The sequence below is a fragment of the Equus quagga genome, chromosome 2, assembly GCF_021613505.1.
Source record: "Equus quagga isolate Etosha38 chromosome 2, UCLA_HA_Equagga_1.0, whole genome shotgun sequence".
NCBI lineage: Eukaryota > Metazoa > Chordata > Mammalia > Perissodactyla > Equidae > Equus > Equus quagga.
The window spans coordinates 93,117,943-93,143,538 of NC_060268.1; the positions used below are offsets into that span (position 1 = coordinate 93,117,943).

At 39.8% G+C, this 25,596-nt stretch overlaps 1 protein-coding gene across 1 annotated transcript in view; it reads right to left on the minus strand.

Annotated features, from left to right (window-relative positions):
* Positions 1-25,596, minus strand: part of IQGAP1 (IQ motif containing GTPase activating protein 1) — a 94,076-nt gene that overhangs the window by 46,411 nt on the left and 22,069 nt on the right. Inside the window, exons 3-9 of the mRNA XM_046654524.1 lie at positions 16,995-17,151; positions 15,464-15,541; positions 11,144-11,220; positions 6,453-6,520; positions 5,229-5,342; positions 4,471-4,649; positions 3,673-3,757 (exon numbers count right to left, since the gene is read on the minus strand). Of these exons, the coding sequence (XP_046510480.1) occupies positions 3,673-3,757; positions 4,471-4,649; positions 5,229-5,342; positions 6,453-6,520; positions 11,144-11,220; positions 15,464-15,541; positions 16,995-17,151 (758 nt within the window). The remainder of the gene's footprint in view (positions 1-3,672; positions 3,758-4,470; positions 4,650-5,228; positions 5,343-6,452; positions 6,521-11,143; positions 11,221-15,463; positions 15,542-16,994; positions 17,152-25,596) is intronic.

Here is a 25,596-nt window from a genome sequence, read left to right on the forward strand (position 1 = left end):
CATTTCTTACAGAGCATCATTCTGAATCCCCTCGTTATCCCAGTATCTCCTGAACACACTCCACCCAGAGCAGTCAGTGCCCAGACACAGGGGTGGGCTGGACCACGTGGAGCCGAAGGGGCTGTCTACATCCTCTTGATATCCTCCACTTCTAGTCACAGAACCTGAGGTCACACAAGGTCTTTGATATACTATCTGACAGATGTCCTTTCATGTGAAAGTGACAATAAAGATACCTTCTTCATAGAGTTACTGTTGAGGTTAAATGAAAGCATACACATGAAAGCACACACATGAGAGCACTTTGTATGCTGCAGAATATATGGTATTATCAGGTTGGAGGTCAGAATAGGATATTCTCTATTTCAGAAATGACAGCCAACGGAAAATCATAATTACTGTATTATTTTCAGTTTTCCTATATTTAGAAGACTTCTCCCTCCCATGCCCCACCCAGGGACGAACATCTGATTTTATCAACAAAGTAGCAAAGCAAATCAATAATAAGATAATACTAAATATCAAAATATTTGAGGCATAACTGTACTTATCGATTTTAAATGTTTTCATTAGTAAAAAAAAAAAACAAAAAAAAAAAGAAGGAAAATATAAGGACTTAGAAAGAAAACAAAACAGTTCAAGGAAAAATAAAGTCTCAAACTAGAAAACGGAGGATGAGGGCAGTGGAGAAGAGCAGAACTAGTAAATACAACCAAGAGGGAAAAGGATGAGGGACCAGCTCGGTGGTGTGGTTGTTAAATTCGCGTGCTCCACTTCAGCAGCCCAGGGTTTGTGGGTTCAGATCCCGGGCACTGCCCTACACACTTCTAATCAAGCCATGCTGTGGTGGCGTCCCACATACAAAACAGAGGAAGACTGCCACAGATGTTAGCTCAGCAACAATCTTCCTCAAGCAAAAAGAGGAAGATTGGCAACAGATGTTAGCTCAAGGGCAGTCTTCCTCATCAAGAAAAGAGAAAAGAAAGAAAAAAAGAGGTAAAAGGATGAGAAGGTTAAAAACTTCTATGGATTTGTGGTTTCACTGTAGACTCCTGAGAGACTGCTCACTTCCCAGTGATCACTCCTGCAATTCAGCTAAATGATCGCCACACCAAGGTGCTGGCTCCTTGCATGTGGCCAAACAAGGATCCATCCCTTCACCACTTACCGAGCTCCTGCTGTATGCCGCAGACACACCATGAACAAGACAGACAAATATCTCTGTCCTTGTGGAGCATTTGGAGTAGTGGGAAGCAAAAAGTAAAACCAAAATGGGTAATAACCAGGCTTTCTCTAGGGACGCAATGCAGAACCTCAGACTATCTATCTACAAAAGCAGCTAGTCAATCACGCTTTTACTAGAAACACAAACCTACTACTTAAATAAGCATGTAAATATTTAAACGAACATTTACCAACATTTATACTATAAAGATGATAAAGTTTAGAACATTAAATACTTCCTCCCACTCAGCTTTAATTAGCACACTCTAATTTTCCTTATTCTAATTAACAAAAAATAAAAACCCTTCCTCATTTTTAACTCTTTGGCCCGCAGCTTTCTTCTGGGGTAGTGTCAATGGCTTCACTGCTGTCCTCACACTCCAAGGAAAGCATCTTATCTATAATTACATTAAGATAATTCCTGGGACCTAAAGTCCCTTATCTTCCTAGGATACAACTTTCCCTTGCCTCAGACTTTCTCCACAATTAGGAAAAGATTGCGCCCTCCCAGGGAATTCTGCCTTATCTTCACCTTCTTATCCACCCTAAGAATTTCAGTGAAGGTTCACAGACAAACTCCAAGAAGTCATCATTCCCTTCATTATGCTGCGACTGCCACTCATGCACCTCGGGTGCCCTGAAATTATTCCTTTGCATGTCTGCCTTCCTCACTATGCTGAAAGCTAAAACTATTTTGCTCCTCTAACCACATGAGAACAGTATGAATGGAACACTTGAAAAACATATATATATGGTTCTCTCCTTACATGTTTACAACTGACTCTCATATAATTAGCCAGGTAAAGCTGTAAGGTTATAAAAATCCCAAACAACATAGTGGGGGAAAATCCCTTAGTAAAACAAAGAGTATTTCACACCCTGTATGCGTGCTCAACTTCCTTCTCACACGGACAGCTAAGGATAAGGACACTCCAGCTTATATCTGCTCACTTAAGGACTCATACAGACACAGCACAACACATCACCCATACTTTAATGGAACCACTACTCTCTTCAGAAAGCCATTTTCCTGAATGAACCAGAATGGAACAGAACACAGACTCCTGGTCAGAATTTAGAACTCCAGATCATATGGCGTTGGTAAAATCTCATAAATTCTCTCTAGCTATTCAGAGTATTAGAATCAAGTGAGAAATTAGGATCTCCAAATGAACAAAGAAGACACTGATTACTGTTACTGTTGTTATTTTTATCTTGAGCAAAACAAGATCAAGCCTGGTTGAATTAAATAAATTTTTTTTAGTTCTTTTGGTGAGTCTAACCCTTTGCTAAGAATTGCGAGGATTTCAAAATAAGCAGAACTCATAATTAATCTCTCCTTTAAGGAGTTTATAAGCTGACAGAAACAAAGAGCAAGCAATACAAGACAACACATAATTAAGTACAAAATTGTGTGGTTTAGGCTATAAATGCTGTAGAAGATTTGAAAGGCAAGTATATTGTGAGCTGAGATAGGCACTCGGGTGAGAACTGAGCTGGATCTTGAATGCTGGGTACGATTTGGATTAGGTAAGAGATGAGGCATGAAGGCATTATGGCAGGGAGGTAATATGATTAACAAAAGCCATAATAATACTGTCTACTGAGTGCTTGCAAAATACCAGGCAATTTACATACATTATCTCATCACTCACATAAAGATTCTGTGCCACAGGTGCCCAGTGTCACACAGCTATTAATCAGAGGGCAAGAGATCAAATCCCAGAGTCATGGAATGAACAGAATGAATACTGAAGACAGTTAGGCAAATGAGTTTCTATAGAGAGTTGTACGCATAAAATATTGCATAAAGAACTCCACTAGGCTAGGGATCTGCATTTTGTCTGGCCAAGTAATACGGAACCAATGCAGGTTCTTTAGCAGAAGAGTGACAAAAATGAAGATGATACTTTCAAGAAATTAATTTCTCAAAAAAATGTAACACATACACAAAAATCAATATGAATAGTATAATCTCATTTTTGTTTAAATATATATTTTGAAGGATATGCATAAAAATATCAATAGTGGTTATTCCTAGGTGATGGGGCTGTAATTTTTGGTTTGTCATTTGTTTCTGGATAACCTGTATTACTCTTTAAAAGAAAAACAAACTATAATGTTACTTTAAAAATAGGATAGAATCCCTCTTCAGATTTTCTTTTTAAAGTGCATCACACAGGGCAAAAGAGTGAGACTATAGCCAAAAAGACCAGTCCGGAAGCCATAACAGGAGCAGATGGAGGAGTGAGGGCCTGCCTGAGGACAAACGGTAGCTGAAACAGGAGACATATGAACACCAAACACAGTGATAAGGAACAGTTTGTAAACAAATCCACTAATGTCTGAAATAAATAAACTTAAACATCACAAGTCCAAGAACAGATCAACACTCACATTATTCTCTAACACCCCTTTACTTAGGTGCCTGACCAGGGACATACTTACTATTGACTTTGTTTATATTGCCTTGAATTTCAGCTTGAGTGAGCAGCTCCTCATAAACGTCCCTTTCTCTCTCAGAATTTTCTGTCTGAAGATGAGTAAAAAAGTGTAATTAAGTTAGGTCAGGTCTCTAAGAAGACCACAGAAATACACCTGTGCTCCTCCCCCACCGTAACAGAACCAAGAGCAAGTAAGGTTGTGGCTTAAAATCCTTAATAAAGAAAAAAGCAGAATGCTACACAACTGTAACAAAAACACAAAAAGCGGCTCCACTTGCGAACGACAAGCCCGGGGTTCTTCCCGAGTTGGGCAGGAGAAGGGAGCACTGGTGCATCCTGCCCTGCTCACTTGTGAGCCTGCATCCCTGCCTCAGACCTGAGCAGACTGGGCACATCCAGGGACCAGATCTCACAGTCCCTCATTTGGTTTGCACAAAATTCAAGAAGAAAGTAGAAGTCAAAAGGGAATCTAATACCGAAAAACCACATAGTGCATAATTCCATTTCATTTATATGAAATTCTGGAAAAGGTAAACCATAGTGATAAAAAAGAGACCGGTAGCTGCCTGGGGGCACGGGCAAGGAGTGGGGGAGTAGAGATTGACTGCAAAGGGGGACCGGGAACTTTTGGAGTGAAGATTACACAACAATATACATTTGTCAAAACTCATCAAACTGTACAGTTAAAATGAGTGAATTTTATGTAAAATTATACCTCAATAACATTGATTTTAAAAATGGAGTCATATCAAATGACAAAAGAATATAAATCAATTAGAAAGAAGAGATGTTCCATTTTTACCCTGTTTTTAGCATTTGTCATTTTATCCTGCTTGGCCTGGTAAAGTACATCCTGGTAAGTGGAAGCCAAGGGCTCTTCGAGGTTAACAAGCATGGCATTGGGGTTTTTCAAAGCTGCAAACGTGTCAGCTGGAATTCTCCGGTCAACAGCTTCATTAATAGCAATAACAGCAGCATGTACTAAAAAAAAATTCAAAACAGAACACTGAGGTCATATAAAGTATAGGATGTACATTACACAGACAAAACGACACTGCCACGCCCCGTTACAGAAAAAGGCTCCTTTTCACACATAGAGAAACGCCGTGTGGGGTTGGAGGAGGGGCTCCCTGCGTCCTGGAAGCCTGGTCTCTTCCTTAGGGGGCACAAAGCCACAGCTCTGCCTGGGACCCATGTTTGGGATGCCCATTTGGAATCTCATAGGGGAATATTCACAAGACAGCCTTCCAAGGAGCATTTGTTATCTCAATGTTCACCCTTAATCATCATGTAAATACCATAAAAAAAGAAAAGGAAAGAAACTCAAAAAGGCACTGAAATGTAGAACTCACTTTTAAAGGCTTTTTATTTTAATCAAAATCAATCATTTCTTTGCAAATAACAGTAGCATACAAGACTACATAGCAGTGTTTAAAAGTCCATCTACTGACCTAAACTTGCTAGCAAAATCCCTAACGTCCAAGATCATCATTATAGTATTCATTATTGAAAGTAGTAGCAATAATCCCATTTGAACCCACAAAATTTCTCTCTTCTTACATGCGGCTTCATCCACTGACAGTTCATTGGCCAGGATGCCCCCGATCTTGCTGAAGGCGGGCATCTGGATCCCATACTTCTCCAGTTCGATTTTCATGTTGTTGATTTCCTCTTCTGCGGGAAAGAATTAAGACCCAATCAAGCAAGTTAAGCACCTTTCCTTAACTCAGAGAAGGAAAGAGTTTCCTCATCCACAAAATGGAACAAAATGGCATCAACCTCTTAGGGTTGTTAAAAGGATTTAATGAGATAATATATGGAAAGCACTTCACACAATACCTGGTACAGAACATGCATTCACTAGACATTATTATTACTCTTATCAAGAGTATCAAAAATAACTGCAACATGAGAATGGCCCTAGAGAAAATAGTTTTTCAAAATTGCTACTCATGGCATTTCCTGCAACGAACTTACCAATGGACCAGCTTCAAAAGGAGCTCAACAAGAGGCGAGTCACAAGCCAGTCAGTTATCTCCGTCTCTACGATCCACACCACTAGCTACTATTAAATAATTTCATTTCTAAGGCAGGAAGTCAAGTGATAAAGAGAACAACACGTAAAGCTTGGCCCTTGCCCAAGGTCTAGTGAACGACTCCCTTGGACGGAAAAATATCATAGATAAGAATTTTATTACCAATTTTTAAAACTCCTAGGCCTACAAGACAATCACCCGTTCAAAAGATTTGAATCTACCCTACCCTTAACCAATATTACCACTGTTCTTCTTCTCCCCAAGCCCTCATCTCTTCGAGTAGCTAACGATAGCAGTACACACAGAAACATCCGCCCAAATAAGCTCAAGTTTTAAAATTACTAAATTGTCATCTTGCACCATCTCACTCCCCTTGCTTTGCCCACAACAGGGGCTCGCTGGAAGGGAAACGGAAGACTGGTGTAAAGTTTCTCACCATACATGAACATTTAATGTTAGATGTTAATATCTTGTGTTTTACATATTATACGTTAATATTATTTCCAATTTACATATAAGAAAACTGAGACTTACCAATCATACCCACTTCCTAACTGAGAGAACAGAACCTGAAGTCCCAAGTTTAGTGTTCTTTCTAGCACACCAGGAGAAGCAAGTTATTCAGACTTGTTTCATCTCTGTTGCCAGAGTACTTTTCAGGCCCTACGTCTTTAAGATTGGTATGGTTGACTCTCCAGGCTATTTCCACATAAATTAAGCATTTCCTGCCAAGTTTGTAACTCCTTACCTGTGAAGTCAACCTTTCCATATAGGTCTTGAATCTGAGGAGCCAGGCCTAGTTTGAACAGGTACAAACTGGAAGACACAATATGCAAAAGAGTCAGGCCTCCCAGCTGTACCTATGCCGCTCTTGGTTAAAGGTGAAAATCAGCATAAAGAACAGAAATATTCAAAACACACAGACTCCTAGTACTCTACCATATTCCCCTTTGCAGTTACAATACTTTACTTCAGAGCGTTTTTTTTTTTTAATTTTACATAACGCTGACCTAAAAAGTCATATAATGTGATGCAAAAAGCACTAGACTAAGAATGAGCAGACACTGTTCAAGTCCCAGTTCTGGCACAAATCCAGTGTGTTAGCATTAGATGTCAATATAAACGTTAATACGATTCATGTAAGTGGAGTCTGTTCCCTTCTGTTTACCTTCCTGTAGTCAATAAGATTTAAGTAACAAGACATTTTAGGAAAGTCTCTTGAAAATGATTCAGATAGCAAATCTTATTTAAGCTGAATTCAAATTATTGATGGAAAAGTTTAATTCAGGTAATTTAAGAGTTTTAAATAAAAGACATATTATATATCTCTACTCTTCAAATAAAAAAAAGAAATCTCCTAGACTCTAAGCTCCATGAAGACATGGGGGAATGTCACCTTCACAGCCCTAAGAGTGAGTTAGCTTCACTGTCTTTTCACCAGTAAATTAAAGGTGTTACAACCATGTCACTAGCTGCTATAAAAAGGAGAGAAGGAAAGTGGAAAGCAGATGGGCACCATCTTTCTTTTATCTCATTTTAATTATTTGGAGTATTTTAAGGAGATGCTGGATCTATAAATGGAATCACAATGGCCACTTAGATCCTCTTACTCAGAATTAAAAGTACTTAAACCTCAAAGCCGAAACTTAAAAATCCTAAAAGTAAACATCACTTTTCAATCTTTGTTCCTGCTCCTGTCCCATGCCTGCTTTTACAAATAAGCTGTTAGGTTCCTGTAACGGTCAGCCTGTAACTGAGCTCAGATTTCTTCTTCTTCTCTTGTTCTCCCAGTTAAGCTGCACTTTATAGCAAAGGAGAGAAGGAAGTTGTGTTAGCCTATGTGGATTCCAATTATCTTTGCTGACTGAGGAGTAACCTAAAAGAAATCACTATGCCAATCTCAAAGATTATCAGTGAAGGCTCTTAAACACAGCAGTTGATTAGCAAACAGAATCTAGTTCAGGCCCACAGTCCCTTATCTAAATTCCTTGGGCCAGATAGGAATTTAAGATTTCTCAGATATTAGAGAGGTTTTACAGTATATACAGTATTATAAAACACCCCCAGCAAGTCTTGGGGCAGCACCCCTAATCAAATACATTACTTTTCTGCAGAGAAACATATGAATGATCATATTAAGTAGGTAAATATTCTAAATAACCTCCATTAATTCTCACCAGATCTTGCCAACAAATGAATTTGAACCAAATTTAAACTCAATCTTCAGGGCTTCTAGGGTTTTTTAAAAATTTAAGATAGAAGATTATGGGCCTATTTAATCCCCAAATCAGTTCTCAGAAAGATAAAACGTCAGGGCAAATGGAAAAGAAGGATGCCAACATATTTGGAATAATGGGGAATTGGGGTCTTATCTGAGAGGGAAATGTAATCTACAAGAGCAACTTAGTTTGCCTAAAGCACGGTGACTGTCTCTGGAAGAACGCCAGTCAAGACTTTAAGCAGGAAGGGAGAAAACAAGGAGATAATGCCCCTCTGTCACTGTTGATCCAAAAAGGAGACAGGGCCTCGCCCAACACAGTGAAGTAAGGAACCTGCTGTGAACACTGCTGTGTTTTACAGCAAAGAAGAGGTTCAGGCACCTACAAATACTTCCTACTTACCATCAAGTGTTGCCAACCCACTCTTCAGGAAAAACAAGATAAGGAAGGAAAGAAATCATAAATCACCAACCAGAACCCACTGCTCTGTGTGTACTCTCTAGGCACGCACTGCATATCGAAGAGAAATGGAAAACAATAGTAGGCTTCCCCCTGTGTCTTTCTGACTCCATCAGTAGAAAGGCACAGTTAAATCTTCGTCTCTATTTCAGAGAATTTGAGGGCCTCAGGACCCAGGTTACATCGCAAAAGAGCAGCGGCTACAGAACTAGCCGAGAGGAATTCTGCCAGCTTAGCCGCTGTGCCTGCCAAATTCAGATGTCCACTGTAGGTACAGCTCCACAGGTTATCACACAGACAGACCTCACGCAATGCTAAGCCAATCACAATACTTGGAATTAATCTGATTTTGGCTCAGGTACAGACATCTGAAACTGCTACCTTCTGAAAATTCCCTGATATATCACCTATTTTTAAACATTTTTAAAAAATTCTCATGTACCATTGTTTGTCCAACATTATGTTATGTACCTAGGAGAGAAAAAAAGATGTAAAGCATGACTTCCCTCCCCAAGATACTAATAATGTAACAGGGAGAAAAGATTAAACATATGAAAGAAGCAATATATAACTAAAAAAAAAACACCCCAAAACCAACCAAAAAATCCCAGGAGTTTAGACAAGGGAATGAGCTGGAGTCATTGGAGAAAACTTCACAAAGAAAGTGAAATTGAGCTAAAACTTGACCAAAGAGCTGTCTGATAAAGATCAAGTACCATTTCCTTTTTTCATTTATAGGACACAAAATATCCCCTTGAGCTGGAGGAGGAGGAGGAGGAAGATTTGTTACAATGCATGATTTTGACACATTTATTGATTACCTTACTATATGCTAGGCATCTAAGTACTAGAGACATAAAGATAAAGAAGAAAGGAAATAGTTCTTGCCCCGAAGGAGTCTACAAAAAGCAAGCTATAAGAACAAGTAACCAGAGTTCAATGTAACAAGCACTGCGCCTGAAGTAAGAGGTCTGCACAAAACAGCAAGGAGCACAAAGAGGGGGAGCAGCTAATTCTGCCCGAGAGGGAAAAAGAAAGAAGAGACCAACGAAGAGGCAGCATTCTCAGGTGGCACCTGGAGAAGAGCATACGCTAAACTGGGGAGGAAAAGGGCATTTCACGCAGAGGAAACAGCATAACCAAAGGCCAAAGGCACGAGAGTACATGGCATGTTTGGTGAAAATACTAGAGCATAGGTACACAGGACGGAATGGCTGAGGTGAGACTGGAAAAGAAACTTCAAAATATTGTACAGAGGGTCCCATATGATCAGGGCTGTTTTGGAAGGACAGCTCTGACAGCAGCATGGCAGATGGACCAGAAGGGAGAGAGCCCAGGGAGAGAAACTCCTAAGAGGTTAATGCATGAGTCCACACAAGCGCTCCATTAGTCCTCAGTTATATTCATTCTTTGGAGGGTTTCACATGGATTCCAGTGATGCCAAGGATCTGGCACACGTTTGACCAAGAAACTGAAGACAACAGGCTTCTTATGGGTCAATATTATACATACGTTCATATTTATAATTAACATTTATTAGGTACACATACTACAAGATGCTATATAAAAAATGGCAGCCCAAGCAAAGAAATCTCATACTCATGTCCCACTCACTTCTACTGTCTTCCCCTTTAACCCTGTGGGCCATCGAGTAAATACACACCACTCTGAAATTTGTACCTTCCCTCCAGACATATCACCTCCTCCCTCCAATCTAGTACTTTGTTGATTCTAGGAGCTGGGGACCTGAAATTAAGTCATCTTCCAAATTTACTATGAAATTGTGAAAATATTAAACTTTGTTTCAGGTCCTATTTATCATGTGCGTGTTGGCATAAAAATTTAATCAACACATGGCTTGGCGAGGACCCAGATAACTAAATAAATTATAAATCAACCATTTGATATTTGCTGGTATTTGAAGACGTTGCCAAAATTTGTACTACTAAAGAGTATCAGGACACAGTGAATTTTGTGATTCAGTTTATCAGCTTGAAACAAAATGGTAAACAATAAAAGTTTTCAAATGTGTAGTTTTCATAATTTTTAAGAGATTTTAATTAAAAAGATAGGGAGTGCATCCCAAGTGAAACACACAGTTCACAGAAACACTAGCTCAATAATGAAAGATTAGACTACGTTTTTAGAGCATAATTATCTGCTATTATGGAAATAAATAAATCCCTTCTCCCTACTCCCTAGAAAAACACAGCTGTTTCTCACCACCTTGTTAAGATAATAGTACTCTATTCTATGAGAAAATTCCGAAGCAAATGGAAAAACTTTTTCATTACACTATGGACAAAAAGCTACATACTCAATCCAGATGTCATTCCTAAACTGCTTTTTTTAACTGAGATATAATTGACATAAGATTATATTAGTTTCAGGTGTATAACATAATGATTCTATACATATATATAGAGAGAGAATACTTCACTATATATATATAGTGAAAAGATAACCAAAATAAGTCTAGTTAACATCTAACACCACATATGGTCACAAATTTTTTTTCTTGTGATGAGAATTTTTAAGATCTACTCTCTTAGCAACTTTCAGATATACAGTACAGTATTATCAACTATAGTCTCCAAGCTGTACATTACATCCCCAGGACTGAGTTATTTTATAACTGGAAGTTTGTACCTTTTGACCACCTTCACCCATTTCATCCACCCCCAAAACTCCACCTCTGCCAACTACCAATCTGTTCTCTGTATCTATATAAACTGCTATTTTACCAAGAAAATCTGATTACCTGAGTGCATGGATACAGTAGATACATCTTGGCATGTTCTTTCGATCATAGATATCTGTAGTTTCTGGGTAAAAAATCTAAGGAGAAATAAAAGAAGTAGAGTAAAGTATCCATCCACTGGGGTTTATTTGATCATTCATTAATCATCAGTAATACAAACAAAGCTTTGGACAGTTAGAAAACACTGTTGGCATTCAGCAAACAACCTCATTAGGGTGAACAAACATTTCATCATAAGTTACACAAGGAATAAAATGCTACAGTACAGAATGAAAAGCACTACTTGGAACATCCTTATTCGGTCAACTCATTGAATTTCACCAGGTATGTGAAAGTGATTTCTTACCACAGACATACACACAGGTAATTGAAACCCAAGTTCTAGTCCAGTTTAAATCGCTGGCAAGAGTGATGAGGTTTTGACGGATCGCGATCTGCCTAGTTACTTTCTACCATGCCTAGACAGAGTAAGAACTCAACAGCGAACATTTACTAAGTGCTTTAGTTTGTGCAGACCACTACTCAATGTTGGAAAAACTACAAAATATTAAAATGTGTTATAATGCTTGGGAGAAGTGGAAAGATACACAGATGAAGTAGGTGGAACAGAGGATGGGTCCTGGGATGTGGGAGATAATTTTCCTTAGTAGCACTTAGCATAATTAATCAATCCTGTGAGTTATTATCTGTTCGACGACTCCAACAGACTATGAGCCACGTGACGGCAAGGACCAGTCTACGCTGTTCCCTGCTGTATCTTCAATGCCAAGTCCAAGCCAAGGTCACGGACGGAGGGCTGTATTTGATGAATGAATGAATGAGGGAGGCTAGGAACACAGTAGGTCTACATTGGGGATAGCCTGGAATTTTAAGACCTAGTCTCATGGTAATGTGGCACCACACAACTCAGTCTGTAATTTAGGCGAAAAAGGGGGTAGGAGTGGATTGGAGAAGTGCAAGGCTGAATGACGACGTAATCAGAAGAATATCGATGAGCCACAGAAGCCTGAAGTAAGGCTGTGGGAAGAGCACTGCAGCACTTTGCACCTAATTCTGACAGCACCTAACACGTCTGCATCTAACTCTCTGACAGCACCTAACACGTCGTGTTGATTATTTGTATTTATGCTTGTTTCCCCACAACACCTGTGGCTCTTGACTAGCAAGAAGTGCCCCCCACCAGAGAAATGGGATGTACTAGAATCATCTTTTTTGATAATTTTTCAAACCTTCTCCTGAAAGGTGAAAAATCAGTCACCACGAGCCAGGCTTCCCAAAACAGTACAGAATACACTTTAGAAAGTGATAGAAGAATAAGGGTGGGGAGGTAGGATGGAATCAGACTATGAGAACCCCGAAAGTTGAACAAGTTTGAACTTGATATGCAGGCCAGAGAGGTCCTAGCTTTGGAGGCAAGGATAAACACAGAGCCTCAGGCAGATGTGCCTGGAGACAGGACACGGGATATACTGAACAGTGAAGAGACTGAAGCTGAGGAGGCAGGCTGGGAGGCTGTTTCAACAGATAATAGAGATATTTCAAATAAATGAGCAGGGCTTGGGGAACGACTGCATTTAGGAGGCCAAGGTAACTCCACAGTTGTGAGACTGGATGACTGGGAAAATGACGACATGGTACCATTTATCATAGAGGAGGGAAAGTTCACTTGGGGGAAAAAGGTAGGTTTAGTTTTAGATATGACAAATTCTAGGAGACAGAAAGCTATCCAAGGAGAAATGTCCAGCAGCCAACTAAAGATACTGTGTTTATCTTATAGTAAAGAGTCTTCAATATAACTGAGACCATGAGAACGAGAGAACGTAGCGACAATAAGGACTGTATCTTAAGGAATGTCCACCTTAAGGATATGGAAGGTAGAACAGTTGAAAAAAACAGGACTATTTGGGCAGTCCTCTGCCCAAATTAGTTTTAAAAAACTAATTGTTTTTTAAAAACAATTTAAAAAATCAAAATAGCAAAATATTTCATGGAGGAGTTGGTCAATAGTACCAATTATAAAAAGAGTCAAAAAGGATAAGAACCTGAAAATTATCATATTAAGTTTCTATGACTAGCCTGTACATATCATATAAAGAGATTAGGAAAGACATCCCGATAAATGATATATATGTAACGTCAATTATAGATCTTACATTATACTATGGGCAACAAGACACTTTTGGGCTAACTGTATTTAGTCTACATTATTCTAAAATCTGCTGGACCTAAATCATGTAAGGGTGGACATTTCACAACTGATAGCATGATAACCCTGTTGTTCCTAAAAGCCTTTAGGAATTCTATGTCTGCTGCACCTGTGGTCCAGGGCAATCCATTACGTTAGTAAACAAAAAAGGTAATAAAATTAAATCATTAAAAAAGCATTTTGTAGTAACAATACTACTGGCAACAGCAAACATTAACAAAGCTCTTAGTACCATTCAAAAGAGGTTAAATCATCATTGCCCATTGGGCGTACTATATAAAACGGGAACAGGAAGTTACAGGTGCACAGAAAGACCAGTAGCTGTAACAACTTGACGTATTGCATTTCCTGACATTTGTGGGGCTTAATTCTCAAACATACCAGTGCAAGGAAGAGAACTTCAGCACTCTGCTCTGAAAAAAAGAGGACAAAAGCTAGGCTTCTGCAAAGACTGAGCTCTGGATTTAACTCAATTCAGTAGGCACGTCTGCAGCAACACACTCAGCACTGTGCTAAACACTAAATATTCATTTCCAAGTGGCTTCAGCCACATTCTGAAACTCCACATCTCACTTTTTTTTTAAACTTTTTATTAAGATTATGATGGTTTACAACCTTGTGAAATTTCAGTTGTACATTATTGTTAGTCATGTTGTAGGTGCACCACTTCACCCTTTGTGCCCTCCCCCCACCCCACCCCCTTTCCCCTGGTAACCACCAATCAGTTCTCTTTGTCTACATGTTTAACTTTCACCTCTGAGTGGAGTCATACAGGGTTTGTCTTTCTCTATGTGGCTTATTTCACTTAACATAATACCCTCAAGGTCCATTCATGTTGTTATGAATGGGACGATTTTATCCTTTTTTATGGCTGAGAAGTATTCCATTGTATATCACATCTCACTTTTTTAAAAAAAATCTTTCTTTGGTTACAAAAATTTAAGACTCCACAGGAAAGTATAAAGAAAATAAAAACCACCCCTTAATCTCATCACGCAGAAATGAAAACTGTATCTTCTTACTGATTTTTCCCAAGAATACTACTTGATTTTTACACAAAAATAGTGATCTCAGCTGGAACACAAACTCTTATAACTTTAGCCTGTTGTTTCGTGGTCACTTAATACATCAGACAACTTCCTTTGTCACTATAGATTGACATCATCCTTTCTAATGGCAGCACCAGTATTTGACTGGCTGTCACACAGTTAATACCCTTAGTGAAGGAATGTGTAGTTTGCCATCAATTTTTTCTATCATAAGCAATGCTGAAAAATCCTTACATAGACATTTTTTTGTGCTTGTCTGATTTGGGGGGTTGGGGGACAGGGGGAATAAATTTCTAGAAGTAGAATTCTTTGGTCAAAGGATATTTTAAAAAAAAGCTGTCCATGCCTCTAAGAGTGACAATACAGCATGGCTTCTACAGGTTCAAGGCAGGACGGGGAAGTTAGCGATGGCAATTTCACTAAGAGCAGCACTAAAACTCCTGAGCAAAATGCTTGAGGATGCGCATTCCCACATCAAAACCGCGGCCATTATTCCAAACTCATCAAGTTGTACACATTAAAGATGTGCGGTTTTTCTGTATATCGATTATACCTCAATAAAGCTGTTAAAAAAAACCTACAGCCTTCACCAAAACCAGAAATAAGAAGTATATGTCATTATATTGCCTCTACAATGTGAAATACAAAATGACCCTTCATAAGCCCTACAGATTTGGTTATTCTGAAGCCAGGAGATAACGTTTCTAAAATATTCCCTTATATTTCCTAAAGTCAAAGTTGAATGCAACAACTTCGTGAATAAATAAAAACCACTGAATTGGAGAGTTTAAAATGGTGAATTTCACAGTATGTGAATTCTAATGTAAGTCTACAGTTTGGTGTACTAAAAGTAAATGAAAGCAAAGAGAATTTCTCTAGGGTGAGGTGAAGCAGGGATGAAGAATACAAAAGAAAAGAAATAAAACTATTTCCTAAAACAAACAGAAAAGAGCCTTTAGTATTTAAAAAACTAAATCACCAAAGATTCAATTGAGAATAATTTTACTGGTAGAATTAGAATTGTTATGCCAAAACAGCCAGAACGAGGAACATCACACAAATTACCTTAGGCAGGCCAATCTCATCCATGGCATTCAACCACTGAATCACATTATCAGTGTGTCTAAAGTGGAGGCCAGTTGCCTAGAACAAAGAAGAGACCATTAGGCACTGGTGGCAATAGCGAAGGAAACACTAAATTAAAACTCTCCTTGCAAAAGTTTCCCTGTGAGACTTTACAAGGTCCCCTTAAATTTAAGTTCTGTCTATAGCATCACGTTCACATTCCAATCCCAAGAAGCCAAATGCTCCTCTCAGCTCTTCTCACTTAAGAACCATCTGGAGAACCATCCTGTGTATAGTGCACTTGACAGAACACAGTCTTTGGGATTCATCTATCTGGGATTCAATTCCTGGCAACACTGGGCAAGTCACTCCACCCTTTGGAGTCTGAGATTCCTCATCTGTAACACTTACTTTATATGTTTGTTGTGAAGATTAAATGAGAAAATGTACATATAGCACTCAATGTGGTGTCTGGCGGGTAGAAGATACAAAACGACAGATATTTTTAAATCTATCAGTTAGGGTTTTCATACTACACACACAAATATCCCCCTCTCAACCTCTAAGTCTCATTTTTCAGCAACATTTCCTCTAAAGAGGGCTGGAGGGGTGGACTGTTGTTTTCGTTGTTGCTGCAGTCTCCACTCTTCCTTTTAGTCTGGCTATTCTGTCAGGCATTTTGGAGACTCAGCACAGCAGCTCAGAGTCGTCTCCAGAATAACTGCTTATTTAAAACAATATATAAATCTTTGCTTTTTGATTAAGAAAAGTTCCTCTTTGAGATGTTAATTTTGGCTTAGAACCTACATCATCTTTGTTTTCCTTTGAATTTAAACATAAAACAGAAAAATCTCCTTTGACTGTCTCATCTTTGCTTCAATTCTTCTGGCCCAATTCTTACAGCTGATCATTCTTACATTTGCTCTTGGTTTTGCAATCTTCCAGTATCTTTTATACTCTCCTTTTTCAAATAAGAGTTATAGGAAAGCTCCTCACAGAAGCTCTGTAGACAATAGGATCTGGTCCTTGTCAACATCCCAACTCAATCAAGCCGTCTTCTTTTGTAGGGCCGTGGGCCACAACAATCAAATCCTTTCACTTCTCTCTCAATTTTCTGAAATTGGATTGCTTTCCCATTTTACCTTGAACTGTAACATCACAGGGTGATCTTTTCTCCTAAAGTTGCTATTGCTTTCAATTTGCCAACAAATCTCGGTGCTTGGTTAACATTAAAGCAGTAATTCCTCTAGTTACTTCCTCTACCTTCTAAGAAATAAAAAATTCATCAAAAACCATGAAAATTTCTAGAAAACACATCATCATAAGAATTGTACCAGAAACATAGACCGCTACAGTTCTTTTACTACTATATCTTGACTCTGCACTATTTCCTCTACTCTGCCAGGTATTTTATTTTGTAGGAACACACATACTTACACATATTTCTCAATTACTCTTACGCAGGATAAAGTAGGCTAACCTTCTCTCTCAAGTTCACAGAAATGTAAGCACCAAGCAAGGACGGGCTCACCTTGTATCTGGTCTGCTCTCGGTCGTAGATTTTCTTCAGGGACACCACTTTGGGAGAGAAGAAGTTGCCCAGCTTGGCAAGGTAGACCCCGTTCCTAAGCCCCTCCTCCAGCTCTGTGGTGGGTGGCAGCTCCTCCCCGAGGCATGCTTCCATCCACCTGCACAAAAGGAGAGAGGACGTGAGAACGGAGAGCGAAGGTCTGGACGCTCTCTTCCTGAGAGATTTTAAACTTAATTTCCATTTTCCCTGGAGTTTAAGTGAAACTCAGCAACGCTCTTTTAAGATTCAATTTCACACACCCCCGTCCTGGCCCAGTCGGGTCTCAGGGAGAGGGAACTTAAAATTCCTTAGCATAAATGCCACCTTCTTCTCTACCCTACTTTCCTCTCCTGCAGCCACAGAGCTGGCTGGCTCCCCAGATCCTTACTGCCCGTGAACCTCAGGCTCCTTTCCTTACTCCTTAAATTACTCCTTAAGAACTCCTAGGAAAAATCATCTGTAACTAAAGCCACCGCCTCAACTGTTCAGAAACTTAAATTTGTTGCTGAAGTTCTCTGCTGGTTTCAGAATCCACAGTGAATTTCTAGGTTCAGGTTTTAAGGTTGTCTTGGGATTACCAAAATAGTCAGTATCTCAGCTAAAACACTGAAGGAAACACCAGTGAAAAGAGTGAAAACAAATTCTGACGCGCTTTTTGGAGCAAGTGGGGAGCAGGATCTAAAGGGGAGAGGAAAACTCTATTTCCCCCTCGAACACCTCGCATGAGGCTTCAGGAAAGCCCAAGAGAAAACCAAGTTTATTTTCTACCAACAGAAATGTAGGTAGCTAAAAATCACTTAGGGCAATGGTTTTAAACCATTTTTTGAGTCACAGAAACCTTTGAATATCTAAAGAAAGACAGAGATCCTTCCCCAGAAAAAAAATGTATGTATAGTTAAATTTAATATATAATTTCAGAAATTTCATTGACCTCACATCAAAAACCCCTAATTTAAAATTATTCTACTCAAATTTTACAAGGCTGATGTTATCCCCACATTCTTCACCATACTGGGGGAAAAAATTCCCAAAATACTAGATGCTGCCTGGTCTTTTTCACTAGTGATCTTTGAAAAGCCAAATGAAAACAAAAAATCCAAAGATACAGAAGACTGAAGTAAAAACTAGATTTACTGCAAAACAGGACAACATAAAAATGAAACATTTATAATGTTCATTGATATACAGAAGTAAATTAAAAGGTAAATAACACTGGAAGAAACATTTAAAAACTATATTTTATACACACACACACACATCTCCATGAAAATTTATATGAAAATACTAACATACCAATAGAAAAACAGGCCAAATGTAAACACAGTTACGATCCTATTTATGTGTGTTTTTATAAAATTCTTTACATTAATAAAATTGCATGAAAGATATACAAGAGTTTGAATTTACCATACTTTTATAAATCAGAATAAAATTTCTTGTATTAATTCTGTTTTCAAATTGAGATTACTGCTCAGAATCATTAAAAAAAAATAAGAAGGGAAAGTAAGTACTGAATAAAAACTAGCTGGATATATAAATGGGCCAGAGAATGACCTCCTGTACCCAATAAGTTTCCTCCTCTGGCTTTTCCTTCAGGTAGCAGAACTTAAACGTCGGGGGGGGGGGGGGGACGAACACAATGAGTTTTCCAGAAGAGTTGCTGTAGTAACTAAATTAGATACCAATTTCTAACAGCTCCAAAATCCAAGCTCTACCTTTGCAAGGGCCTAAAGACCAGAAGGGTCATGTGGAAAAGAACGCAGGTGGCTGGTTTGGAAAGAGCTGTAGTCCAAGTACACATCTCACACAATGGTCCCTCCAATACTTTACTGCTGAAAAAGACACGCAAACAGCTCCTGGCAACCCCAGCCCTCAGGGGACAGTCTAACCTGTGCTCTCAGTAACAGGCACAAACCTAGAACAGCTCTAGTCTAAGCCCAAACCAGCCCTTTACCACATAATAGGATGAAGGAAAATCACTTATTTTCTTCTCAAAATGAGAACTCACAGGGGAGACTGGCCACGCAGCAGGGAGGTGCTCTTCCTTCCATCAGAGCCAGTGACCAGAGGTGCGAGCTTCTCCTCCTCTCTGAGATTACCAGATGAAACCCAGGCAAAAGGAAGGACCGCGGCAAGAACCCAGCAATCCTTCACCTCTGCTTTTCCCCGTCTAACTCTACACAACAGTCTACAGTGGAGTAAAACACCCTGACATCATACAGGTGTCAGGCCAAGAGAAGAGCCCATTGTGATCTGGTGCAAAGGGGTAAGCAGAGAGGGAGAGCTGGAATAATTGGGCAAAACACAGCAGTGTCTCTAAACAACTCTCCCAAACCCAGAGCAGCCCTCCAAGCGACCACACGTGGGGCTCACCCTCTAGTCTAAGCGCTGTTTCGCAACTCTGGTTTGTTTATAAGAATGAAATAAGTTAAATCAGGACCAAATTGCTTCGAAAAATTAAGAGCATTAAGTACGGTGCTATGTTACTAAAATTTATTATATTAGCAGAAGTTCAGATTCTACTAGAATTCCAAGAAGAGATAACAAACTCCCCCTTCTGTCCTTTTCTATTGCCCATCTGAGATGTCCCCCCGTCACTAAATCACAGAATCACAGAACGTGAGAGGCCAGGAACTGAAGGCACTCCTAAGGCAAATCCCTTTGGTTTTTTCCCCCAATATAATACATATCCATTAAAGAAAATTATTAAACATTTCTCAATATTTTATGAATATTTCCCATGTTATTATATAGTTTCCGAAGACTTTAAGTTACATAAAAATTCCATCAAGTGCTTAATCAGTCACCTATGTTGGACACTCATGTCATTTCTAAACGTTTTCAACCATTTAAATAATACCGCAAGGAACAACTTTGTGCACAGTGTTTTTCTGTATTTGGAATTCCTAAAGAGAGGTCTTTAGAAGTATAACGCAAAAATTTCAAATTATGAACATTAAAAGAAAATTTTATTGCCCAAAAACTCACCCAAAGACAGTAACTACTCGCACAACCCCCTCATTTTACGAATCAGAACAAGGTCTATCCAAGGTCACCTGCTGCCTAGTGCAAAGGTGCAATACCAGGACCCTGAGGCCCAGTGCAGAATCCTCACCATACCACTCTTGCCCTTACCACATCACCCCAAAGCCTAACAGGGCCCAGCTCCACAAGGCAAAGTTTCAGATGTCCCACGCAGGGTAAAAGGCTGATATCTTTCGACATCCCGTCCACTTAATAGAGGATTTTAGTTCAACTGTAAGTCCACCAGTGACTATCAACTCAGACACAAACCTTTCTTACAAAACTCAAGCATTTAATTTAATTAGCTTTATATAAATACATTTTAAAATAAATCTAAGCATGGATCCCTACCTTACACTATACACAAAAACCAGATCAAAATGGGTTAAAGACTTGAAGCTGAGACCGGAAACCATCAACTCCTACAAGAAAACATAGGCGGTAAGCTCCTTGACACAGGTCTTGGCTATGATCTTTCGAATCTGACCTCGGAAGCAAAGGCAAAAACAAACAAGTGGGACTACATCAAGCTAAAAAGCTTCTGCACAGCAAAGGAAAACATCAACAAAATGAAAAGGTGGCCTACTGAATGGGACAAAATATTTGCAAATCATATGTCTGATAAAGGGTTAATATCCAAAATACATAAAGAACTCATACAACTCAGTAGCAAAGAAACAAACAATCCAAATAAAAAATGGACAGAGGGGCCGGCCCGGTGGCACATGGTTAAGTTCATGCACTACGCTCTGGCAGCCCAGGGTTCAGAGGTTCAGATCCTGGGCATGGACCTAGCACCGCTCGTCAAGCCACACTGTGGTGGCATCCCACGTGAAACAGAGGAAGATCGGCACAGATGTTAGCTCAGGGCCAATCTTCCTCACAAAAAAAGGGGGGGGGGGGGCACAGAGGAAATGAATAGACATTTTTCCAAAGAAGACATACAAATGGCCCACAGGTACATGAAAAGGCTCAACATCAGTAATCAGCAGGGAAATTCAAATCAAAACCACAATGAGATATCACCTCATATCCGTTAGAATAGCTTTTCTCAAAAAGATAAGAGGTAAGTGCTGGAAGACCCTTGTGCACTAGGGTGGGACTGTAAATTGGTGCGGCCAATACGGAGGCAATACTGAAGTTCCTCAAAAAACCAAAAAGAGAACTGCCATATGGTCCAGCAATCCCGCTTCTGAGTATTTAGTCAAAGGAAATGAAAACAGGATCTCGAAGATATATTTGTACTTCCATGTTCAGCACAGCATTATTCACAAAAGCCAAGATATGGAAACAACCTAAGTGTCCATCACAGCTGAATGGATAAAGAAGATGTGGTATATGTGTGTGTGTACACACACACACACACACACACAGGAATATCATTCAACCATGAGAAAGAAGGAAATCCTGCCATTTGTGACGACACAGATGGACACTGAGGGCATTATGCTAAGTGAAATAAGTCAGACAGAGAAAGATAAATACTACATGGTGTCACTTATATGTGGAAACAAAAAAAAGTCCTAACTCACAAAAACAGAATAGAAAGTGGTTTCCAGGGGGTAAGAGGTAAGGAAAATAAGGAGAGGTTGGTAAAAGTGTACAAACTTTCAGCGATACGATGAATCAGGTCCGAGGATCTGAAGTAAAGCATGGTAACTAGAGTTGACAACACTGTATTATACAACTGAAATCTGCTAAGAGTAGAAATTAAATGTTCTCACCAAAACAAAAGAAAGAAAAAAAGGGAAAGAAATATATAAGTTGATGGATGTGTTCATTAACTAGATGAGGGAACCCTTTCACAATGTGTACACATAGCAAATTACCACGATGCATACTTTAAATATTTTACAATTCTCTATGTTAATTACACCTCAATAAAGCTGAAATAAAAAATAAAATAAATCTATGCGCAAAAGAAAACTCTTTGGCCAACACAAGTTTTTATCAATTCTCACCTTTAACAATATTCTGTCTCAACAATATTCACAGACTCTCACAGTTGGAAGGCTCATTAAAGATCTTCTACTAGTCTACCCCAACATTTCCACCCTCCTCTTACTTCCCATTCTCACTTTCTCTCCCACTTTAATGCTTGAATGCTCCCAAAACATCTCAGCCAAATCATGACACAGGCTGAGCCTGAACACTGCTGCTGACGTGGAATCAAACACTCAAGTCAACTCATTTCATTTCTGGATTCTAGTAGCCAAAAGTTTTCAAGCCGGAATCAGTTCCCATTGGCACCTAAGCTGCCTTCTGGAGCAAGACAACATATGGAGTTAAAATATAATGTGACCAGTGCTGGCCAGAGACTTTAAAAGATCTGGATTTATATCCTGTCTCTGTCATTTATCAAGACAGCAAGTCACTTAACCAGTTTCTTCATTTGTTGCATAGGAATAACAATACTTTCCAAACAGGTCTGTTGCCGAGGATTAAGTAAGACTGCATGTGAAGTGCAGAGCTAGCACAGTGCTTGGCTGGATATTAAAAAATATTTGTGGGGCTGGCCCCGTGGCCAAGTGGTTAAGTTCGCGCACTCCACTGCAGGCGGCCCAGTGTTTCATTGGTTCGAATCCTGGGCGTGGACATGGCACTGCTCATCGAGCCATGCTGGGGCAGCGGCCAACATGCCACAGCTAGAAGGACCCACAACGAAGAATATACAACTATGTACTGGGGGGCTTTGAGGAGAAAAAGGAAATAAATAAAATATTTAAAAATATATATATATATTTGTGCTGTGGCCAGCCTGGCAGCATAGCGGTTAAGTTCGCACGTTCTGCTTCGGTGGCCCGGGGTTTGCCAGTTCAGATCCTGGGTGCGGACCTGCGCACTGCTTGACAAGCCATGCTGTGGGAGGCATCCCGCAAATAAAGTAGAGGAAGATGGGCACAGATGTTAGCTCAGGGCCAGACTTTCTCAGCAAAAAGAGGAGGATTGGCAGCAGACGTTAGCTCAGGGCTAATCTTCCTCAAAAAATATATATATATTTGTGCTTTTCCTCCTCTCCCCTCCTATGATGAGTCACATGCTGACACCTCTGTAAGTAAAATGATTCTGGTTCCTTCAAGCATTCTCTGTAAAAAGGGAATGATCATAGCATCTACCTCTTGAGATGGCTGTGAGGATTAAGAGATAACACATATAATGTGTTAAGAACAGTAACTGGAATCCAGTAAGCACTCACAGTGTCAGCTGGTATTACCAGCAGTGTTAGACTTAACTCTCTGGCCCCTCGCATCTTTCTCACTCACCCCTAACATTCTCCAACCGAACACAAAGTTCCAGGTATGGTCTGACCAAAATGGAACAGGATGATCACCTTCCTTCTTCTGAAGACTCCATAACCACAAACCAAGCCTCAGATCAAATTATTTTGTTACGCTTTTCCAACCAACTGAAACTCTTGGTACTTTTTTCCCCAAATATGCAGCTGCTAAACCCTCTCTCTCTAATTCCATATTAGAACCATTACTTGCACTCACCTCTAGTTATATTTCATGCTCGATTCAGCCCATTGTCCCTAATGTCAGCATCTTTGGGGATCCGAATTCTGTTACCCAAAATATAAACTTCTCTTCCAGCTTCACATCATCCACAAATATCAATGGGTTTTAAAGAACGAGGAGGAGCTTACCTAGCGGGCCAGGCAAAGAAGGCCTCCAAGGAGAAGAAATACTGTGAACAAAGGCGGGGAGGCGTGACAAAACCAGGTGGGTTACAAAATAGCTCAGCACTGCCATTGCTGGAAGGGAGAGCGGAGGGAACAGTGGAAGGTGAGGGAGAAACACGAGCAGGCTGGATCACGCAAGGTTTGCAGTCAAGCTAAGAAAGCTGCCCCTCATCCTAGTCGAGAGGGACGCCGAAGGATTTTAAGAGGAACGCCCTGTGTTTTGGAAAATCACGTTAGCAAGAATGCATGCTTTTTCAAATCTTTTTTCATTAGCAAACAAGTACAAATGTTTCAACAAATGAGTCACTTTTAAAAAAAGTTCTGAGAACACCAGACCAGGTGGTGACATCAGCACCCCCACCTGTGATCAGGACTCAGCCACGGCCACAAGTACAGCTCGGCGACAAAACTCATTCTCACAAGAGGTGAAGAAAGTGGACAGGAGAGTTCTTAGTCCTGCCCCTCACAACAAGGGACATAAACTTCAACATTTTCTCCTCCTCAACTTTAACCCCAGAACTGCTTTAGCAAATCTAACTCAAATGAAAATTATTAAAAAAAGAAAAGAAAAAGGTGATATCAGAGCTGAAACACAACTACTAAATAGGAAAACAGTAACATCTGAATGGTTCATTTTCAATATAAATAACACTCAAAAATAATCTCTAAGCTCACACAGCAGATATTAAGCTAAACACTCTGCCTGTGTTATCTCACCTGATCCTTGCAACAACCACACAAGTAAGCAGGATTGTTCTGACTTCACAGATAAGGACGCCATGGGCTTTAAAAGTAAAACTAACCTGTCCAAGGTCACCCAGCTGGTAAGTGGCTGAGCTCCCACGTGAACCCAAGTTGGTGTGATTCTAAAACTCACACTCCACTGCTCCAATGTTTTGCCTCCTTCAAAAATAATACCAGCTGCCAGCTCCCGACCGCTCACTAGCAAAGCCTCAAAGTCCTGAAGCGCCCACACCACAGCACACAGTCTCACTAACACTTGCTCCGTCGAGTGCCAAGGAGAGGGGAGTATTAAGTATTAAACACTGGTGACGTTGACACAATTGGCGTGAAAAATTAGTGCTTATATGAATGCCTGTCTTCAATATAATTACATAATAATTCTTGTAATTCGTACCTTTCATATTCACCTATTTTTATAAAGCTTTGTTTTATTCATATTTTAAATCAATTTTCCAAAAAACTATCTACTTCGACAGCCACGTATCCATTCAGGAAACAGTGCTAATGGACCACTCTGTGCAACCTTATCAGTGGCACAGCATGTGCTGAATACCACCAGTCCCCACCTTCAAGACCACCCTGTGGGAAAGAGATGTCTAAACAACGAGCTATAACGAGGAGATGATATTTGAAGCAGGCTTTTGTAAGACAAATTGTGTTTAAAGAGGTGAAAAATGGGAAAAGAAGACATTTAAGATACAGGAAACAGTGTAAACAAAGGGCCCATGAAAACAAATGGCATACTTAGGGAATGACAAATCACTGTGGTAGAAGAGATGGACATGCATCTAGAACATGAGCACTTTCTCTTTTTTTGCTGAGGAAGATTCGCCCTGAGCTAACATCCACTACCAATCTTCCTGTTTTTGTATGTGAGCCACTGCAACAGCATGGCCACTGACAGACGAGTGGTGTAGGTCTAAACTGCGGAACCAAACCAGGGCCACTGAGGCAGGGCGAGCCGAACTTACCACCAGGCCACTGGGGCTGGCCCCGGAACAGCAGTATTTTAATCTGGAGGTAATGGGAACCATGGAAGTTTTCAAGTAGAAGAATGGCTTGGTTGGCTCTGAGACAGAATGGTAATGAGGGCGATACTGTGGAAGACAGACT